At 41.8% G+C, this 7,855-nt stretch overlaps 1 protein-coding gene across 1 annotated transcript in view; it reads left to right on the top strand.

The window, feature by feature from the left end:
- Window positions 1–1,806: 1,806 nt before the first annotated feature.
- Window positions 1,807–7,855, top strand: part of INTS14 (integrator complex subunit 14) — a 33,254-nt gene continuing 27,205 nt past the window's right edge. The window contains exons 1-4 of the mRNA XM_069766366.1: window positions 1,807–2,050; window positions 4,345–4,605; window positions 5,534–5,641; window positions 6,290–6,445. Coding sequence (XP_069622467.1) covers window positions 4,384–4,605; window positions 5,534–5,641; window positions 6,290–6,445 — 486 coding nt within the window. The 5' untranslated portion in view covers window positions 1,807–2,050; window positions 4,345–4,383. The remainder of the gene's footprint in view (window positions 2,051–4,344; window positions 4,606–5,533; window positions 5,642–6,289; window positions 6,446–7,855) is intronic.

Genomic DNA, 7,855 nt, shown 5'->3' with positions numbered 1-7,855 from the left:
GAGAGTGGCCAAGTGCCAGAATAGGCGCATCTTCCAGATGTGCCTTTTCTGGGGTGGCTGGGGGCAGATGTTTTTAGCCAGGGGGGCCAATAACCGTGGACCCTCTCCAGGCTATTAATATCTGCCCTCAGTCACTGGCTTTACTACTCTGGCGGAGAAAATTGCACGGGAGCCCACGCCAATTTTTTCCGCCATTTAACCCTTTAATAGCTAGAACGGCCAAATTTTGCATATACACACTACTAACATTAGTAGTGTGGAATATGCAAAAAAAGGTGATATGAGATGGTTTACTGTATGTAAACCAGGTCTCATATCATGTCGGGTTTTAGGAAGGAGATAGCAAAAGCCGGCAATTGAATTACCGGCTTTAAAGCTATCTAGCGCTGTATGAAGTAATAATATATATACATATATGTGTCTACTGACATATATATATATATATATATATATATATATATATATATATATATATATATAGACAGTATATATGTTTTTTTTTTTTACACATGGATCCCTTGTATAGCCGTATGTCGGTTTTGCAAGCCTGCGAGAAAAACACGCAGTACGGATGCCATACGGATTACATACGGAGGATGCCATGCGCAAAAAACGCTGACACACCCTGCCTACGGAGGAGCTACGGACCACTATTTTGGGGACTTTTCAGCGTATTACGGCCGTAATATACAGACCGTATTGTCTTACGCTGAGTGTGACTCCAGCCTTAGGCTGCCGTCACACTAGAAGTATTTGGTCAGTATTTTACCTCAGTATTTGTAGCCAAAACCAGGAATGGGTGATAAATCCAGAAGTGGTGCATATGTTTCTATTATACTTTTCCTCTAATTGTTCCACTCCTGGTTTTGGCTTACACATACTGATGTAAAATACTGACCAAATACTGCTAGTGTGACGGCAGCCTCACTGGTCATGCTCTTTAGGCCTCTATCAGGTATTCGGTCCATGGGGTAAAACCACCCCCTAGCTTGATTTAAGGCTTTAGCCAAATCTCTTGCATTCTGTGAAGCTACAATAATTTGTGTCTTATTTTGCACACATGATTATGTGAGCGGGTTTTGGCCATTCCTGCTCCCGTTTCATCTATTGCACTAAGCACTTTATGTTCTTGGCAGCTGATTATTCATTTATTCTTATTGTGAAATTTTGCTCAGAATTTTGGGATTTCCCTTAGGAGGTTGGGCAATCTATAGTACCCCCTGGCTTCTTCAATGCATGATCCAGTTCTGATTATTGTCAATAACCTTGATGCTATACCTTGAAGTATCTAATTGGGTGCATTTAGTGTTTGTCCGGTGGCTAGTCCCTACTGTGGGGATGTACATTACTGTGGCTGTTTTTAAATGATACCATTCTTTTTGGCGTTTGTGGTGTTTAATAAACTTTATTATTGTATATATTTTGGTGGTCCCGGTTATATAGCATGTCTTCTTTTTCTCTTTGTTTGCTATACACCCGTGTATATGGGATCTGTGTTGATTTCCTAATGGTCTACATCTAAATCATGTTCATTTCATAGCAAAGATGCATAAGTAATCTAGAATACCCCTTCATCTCTTTGGACCTATAAGATATTATGTTCATTCTTTTTCTTCATTCTTTTTAGTACGTCCCACCAAGATTTCGAGTCTTTCTGTTGCACTGAATCACAGCTCTGCCTCATATTAGTGACTTTCTATATCATGACTGATCACAATGTCGCTCAGGTACTGGCGGGTTCGGCTCCCAGCTGCACACAGCCCCTCACACAGTCACACACAGACCCTCACACAGTCCCCCCCAGCCACCCACACAGTCACATAGCCCCTCACACATACAGTCTCCCCCCCCCCTGCACACACAGCCCCCCACACAATCACACACAGTCCCTTACAGCCCCCCACACTATCACACGAAGCCCCTCACGCAGTCACACACAGACGCGCGAGACAGGAACGTCGTTGTAGTGCGTGTTTCATAGGGGAACACATTTGTTAATGCACAGCGACCGGAGCGCTGCTAAAATCCTTCCGGGCTGGGAAGCTAAACGGTGAGTGAAGGAGTGAGTGGTAATTGTTGAATGAGTCTAGTACACAACTATATCAATTGGCGCAGGGCATTCTGGTACTCGTAGTTCCACACTGCACCGGCATGGACGGTCTGTATCACGTACACAAGGACCTGTGCTGCTTGGAACTTGTACTGCGGCACATGTAAACCCCATACAGTCCACCAGGACAGCTAATAACACAGGTCCAGTGGATGTGAATTACCATCACTTCGACTTAAAGGGGTTTTCCATGTCTTGTGAGGAGTTCTGTAACATTCAGATATACTTAGTCTTTTTCCTCTGCATTATCTAGACCTCTGCTTGCAGTCAGTGAATGAACTCTTTGTCCTTGTTTACATCCCAAACGGAAAATCTGTTTCTCTCATTTCCAGCTGACACGAGTACACGGCTCCTGGTCACATCTGTGATTGGATCTGTCACTGATTCGGAAACCAGGGGATCCTGTTATAAATCAGTGGGGGTGCATTACGGCCCTGGTGGTATCTGTCCTGGAAACCGGGAAGAGCTTTAGTGCACCAGAGGTCTCTCCTGATACTAAACCCCTAAATCCGCCCTAGAGGGAATCATAAATGCTTCTATTCTCTAACAGCAAGCACAGATAGTCAACTTGGTGAGGGTTGTAACCAAAAAAGAGCCGAATCACCAAGACGGATGTTTTGTGAATCGGTTTTGACCCAGGTTGTGCTGAGGTGTGATACGCCCAATTCATTAAGAGGGTGCGTGCAACTTTAAATGAATTTGGTGCATTTTTCTGCTGCTGATGTGCTGGGATCAGAGCTGAGCTTCACAGGAATGGAGAAAGCACCAGCAGGGCTCTACCAAAGTCCAAAACTCCATGGAACCACTTGAAGACAATCCAGTAAATCATAAGAGACAGAATCCAAGTCCTGGTGAAAAAGTAAAACAAAACTTATTCTGTCATCTAAACGGTAACAACATTTGAACCTGTGAAAAAGGTCTTGATAAATCCAGGACTTGGACACTGTCTCTTACTATTTACCGGAACTGTGCTTCATTCAGGGACCAAAGTAGATTTTGGTCTTAATTTCCACCTTTTTTGTGTTAGAAATTATAATGGATGTGTCAGGCCGCACTGCATTCACATTCACGACCACTAAGCCCCACTGACTGTTCCAAGAGTTGGCAGAGCTGGCCTAAAAAGAGGGCAAAAGTTGCAAAATTTGACCTCAACTATGAGTTAGACAAAAAGTGGGGGTCTCAGCCATCAGACTCCCAAGGATCTAAAAGGAAAATATTCTGTGGATAAGTGACAATATTGGCTTAGTGAGAATAGAACGTATAGTTAAAGGGAACCTGTCATGTAAAATTACATTATTAATCTGCAGGTCAGTAGTGTTCTAACCGTTCTAACACTGTGCAACTCCAGGGGCTCCATTATAGCCGCCGCTCTCTATACACAGCAGTGACTAGAACCGTGGTGGCGTTCCTTGACTGAAAGAGCGAGCCTGCCTGGGGTAATAAAGCTAATTTCCTCCTGGCAGCGGAGTGCTCAGTGCAGCCACCCCACAGACTCAGAACACTATTAACCTGCAGATTAACCCCATAGCTGCAGGTTAATAGTGTTATTTTACATGACAGATTAATTTTATCTTATAAATCAATAGTACAGTTGAAAATAGGCAAATATGTAAAATATCAGAGAAATCTGCTGCTTTCTCCTCCTGGACTGTCAATTCATGGATAAAATCTGTATTCAGTGAAGACAGATTCTCCCATTACTGAAATAGGAGACGACAATCTGGCACTTTTATATTTAAAGGAGGAAGGATCTATCAGCAGACACAGACGTTTTGCTGTGAGTTCTTCTGAAACAACAGTTCTCCGTAGAACTTTGTGAGCACCAACTGCCGTCTCAAAAGAATATCTGAAAAACTGTATTCAGTGAAGACAGATTTTACCCGTGAATTTATAATTTTGAGAATGAATGATCAGTCCAGGAGAGGAAAGAAATGGGTTTCTCTAACAAGATATATTACACAGTTTGTTATTTTCAAATGTACTATTGAATTACGAAGAAAAAATTAAAATGACATTTCTCTTTGAATGATAATTTTTAGACAGATAATTTATTGGCGTGGTTCTGCCCACTGGGACCCTCATTGATTGCCTGAAGCTGCAATATAAGTTCACTGTTCCCCTTTATGCATCACAATGTATCACATATGCTTCTATAAATATACAGTGATATATAAGTTGTGTACTGCAGGTAATTATAATAACTGATTTTGTATTTTTCTATTTCCACGTTGCAGATTTCTTCATAGTTTTTCTGTAACATCAAGACAATCACGATGCCCACGGTGGTGGTGATGGATGTGTCCCTCTCCATGACGCGGCCAGTCCCAGTGGAGGGGACAGAGGACTTCCAGCGTAAGCACCTGGCAGCCCATGGCCTCACTATGCTCTTTGAACACATGGCAACCAACTACAAGCTGGAGTTCACTGCACTAGTGGTCTTCTCTTCCTTGTGGGAGCTGATGGTGCCTTTCACTAGAGACTACAACACCCTTCAGGTAGGTTGTCAAGAGAACAAAAGCCAAATAGATAATGACAGAAAATCTCCCCTTCTCAGGATAAGTGCACCATAAGTTTATATCATGGCTTTTGCTGATCTAAGACGTATTCATTTAAGGGCTGTGCCTACGCCTTCCTCAGTCTGTTTAACCATGAATTTCCATAGTCAATTATGTCCATGACATTGGTTAGATAGAGGTAGGGAGCCCCCTTTGTAAACCCCATCAGCAACCTGCAATAAGATTCTGGGGTGCCAATGAGTTGCTATGGCAGCTAGAGGGGCCTTTTAAAATGACCCTAGGGTATGCAATATGTAAGCTAATGTGGACCTTTTTTATCTTGTTCTTCCAAAATAGAAATTAAAGTTCATTAATTGTCCTGTGTACCTTTCATAAAGCTGCTGTCCTTGTATGAACAGCGTTACATTCACCTCTTTGGGTCTATAGGAGTCGTCATGCACGTGTGCTCCATGACTGTTCCTCCATTTATATTATGAATAGTGATGAGCGAGTATACTCGTTACTCGAGATTTTTCGAGTACGCTCGGGGGTCCTCTGAGTATTTTTTAATGCTCGGAGAATTAGTTTTCATCGCTGCAGCTAAATGATTTACATCTGTTAGCCAGCTTGATTACATGTGGGGATTCACTAGCAACCAGGCAACCCCCACATGTACTTATGTTGGCTAACAGATGTAAATCATTCAGCTGCGTCAACAAAAACTAAATCTCCGAGCACTTACAAATACTCGGAGACCCCCCGAGCATGCTCGGGAAATCTCGAGCAATGTGTATACTCGCTCATCACTAATTATGAAAGCTTTTCTTTTTAGTGCTTTTATTTACAATATAATCATAGGAAGCAGCAATATGTTTTACTTGTAATTTTTTTTTTCATTAATTTTACTTTTATATTTTTATTGTTGCAGGAAGCGTTGAGTAATATCGATGATTATGACAAGACCTGTTTAGAGTCAGCATTGCAAGGTGTGTCCAGTGTGGTCCAACAAGAATGGGGGGCCACTATTCCCTGCCAGGTAATTTCAGATATCCCATGTAATGCTGCAGGTTTACCCTAAAGGAGTCACTATTTTGTAGATTAGAGTGTACAGTCTCTGGATGAAAGTCTGCAGTCATTCTATGTGACTGCAGACTTCCGAATATTTATAGCGGGCGCGCACTGTATGCTGTCAGGATCCACCAAGAGTGGATGTAAATACATGCTGTCAGGTGCCGACTAAACGTGCTAGGTCTTGCTCAATACAAGTGAGTTGAGCGAGGCCAAGCACATTTAGTCAGATTGTGGCCAGAAGTATGCACCTCACTTACTTACCGTTATGAGACCTGGGGGTCTCACTAGCAACACCAGAGACTCCTGACTGTGCTCGCTGTAAGGATTCAGAAGGTTTTGTGTCACATAGAGTGACAGCAGATTTTCATCAGAAGAGTGGACAACCCCTGTAAGGTAGTATATATTTTTACTCCATCCTTTTTTTTTTTTCTTCATTTAAGGTTTTTTTTAATCTGTCAAAGCAATGTATTGGAAGAGGATTCTGAACTACTGAAATTCGTCCTACAGATATTTGTTGCATTGTACTGATTTATATTATTATGATTAATATTGTGACTGCTGTTGTCACACTGTACTGATTATTTCACTGTCTGCCTCATGTTACTCTTGTCAGGTCGTGCTGGTTACAGATGGATGCCTGGGCATCGGAAGGGGCTCTCTTCACAACTCCCTGTCATCTTTACAGCAGCGCAGCGAGAGCAACCGATTTCCTCTGCCCTTCCCTTTCCCATCTAAGCTGTACATTATGTGCATGGCAAATCTAGAAGAGGTAAGAAAATGCACATTAAATCAGGAATGTGTTCAACACATGTATGCAAATTTCAGTTTCTTCCTTGTAGAATTATCATAAATAACTGTTTCATCTCTTTGAAGTTAGAGAACAGAGACTTTTTTTGTCTTAAATCAATCGCCCTCTCTAAATTTTAGACAAAGCTTTAAACATGGATTATAATCATCTAGGTGCATATTTATTTCTATGATATGGCAAACGTAGAACGAGTTGGGAGTAATTATTGTATGCGGTTACATTTCTATTTGAGTCACAGGCACTTACACACATGATCAAAATTGTTGGTACCCCTCGTTCAATGACAGAAAAACCCACAATGGTCACAGAAATAACTTGAATCTGACAAAAGTAATAATAAATAAAAAATCTATGAAAATGAACAAATGAAAGTCAGACATTGCTTTTCAACCATGCTTCCACAGAATTTGTAAAAACTAAAACTCATGAAATAAGCCTTCACAGAAATGATGGTACCCTTATCTTAATATTTTGTTGTACAAACTTTTGAGGCAATCACTGCAATCAAACGATACCTGTAACTGTCAATGAGACTTATCCACCTCTCGACAGGTATTTTGGCCCTCTCCTCAAGAGCAAACTGCTCCAATTGTCTTGTGTTTGAAGGTTGCCTTTTCCAGGCGGCATGTTTCAGCTCTTTCCAAAGATGCTCATTAGGATTTAGGTCAGGACTCATAGAAGGCCACATTAGAATAGTCCAACGTTTTCCTCTTAGCCATTCTGGAGTTTTTTAGCTGTGTGTTTTGGATCATTATCCTGTTGCAAGACCCATGACCTGCGACTGAGACCAAGCTTTCTGACACTGAGCAGCACATTTCTCTAGAATCCCTTGACAGTCTTGAGATTTCATTGTACTCTGCACAGATTCTAGACACCCTGTGCCAAATGCAGCAAAGCAGCCCCAGAACATAACAGAGCCTCCTCCATGTTTCACAGTAGGGACAATGTTCATTTCTTGATATGTATCATTTTTCCTTCTGTGAAAATAGAGCTGATGTGCCTTGCCAAAAAGTTCCATTTTTGTCTCATCTGTCCATATGACATTCTCCCAGAAGCTTTGTGGCTTGTCAACATGTAGTTTGGCAAATTCCAGTCTGGCTTCTTCATGATTCCTTTTCAACAATGGTGTCCTCCTTGGTCGTCTCTCATGAAGTCCACTTTGGCTCATACAACGACGGATGGTGCGATCTGACGACACTGATGTTCCATTAGCTTGAAGTTCACCTTTAATCTTTTTAATCTGTTTAGAAGTTTACTCTGTCGGCTCATTGGGGGACACAGGACCATGGGTGTTATGCTGCTGTCCACTAAGAGGCGACACTATGCATAATCTGCAAAAGATTAACCGTGGCTCCTCCTCTGCAGTATACA

The sequence above is a fragment of the Ranitomeya imitator genome, chromosome 4 (genome assembly GCF_032444005.1).
Source record: "Ranitomeya imitator isolate aRanImi1 chromosome 4, aRanImi1.pri, whole genome shotgun sequence".
Lineage (NCBI taxonomy): Eukaryota > Metazoa > Chordata > Amphibia > Anura > Dendrobatidae > Ranitomeya > Ranitomeya imitator.
The sequence above is the reverse complement of the archived record's forward strand: the minus strand, read 5'-3'. Positions and strand labels throughout refer to the sequence as shown.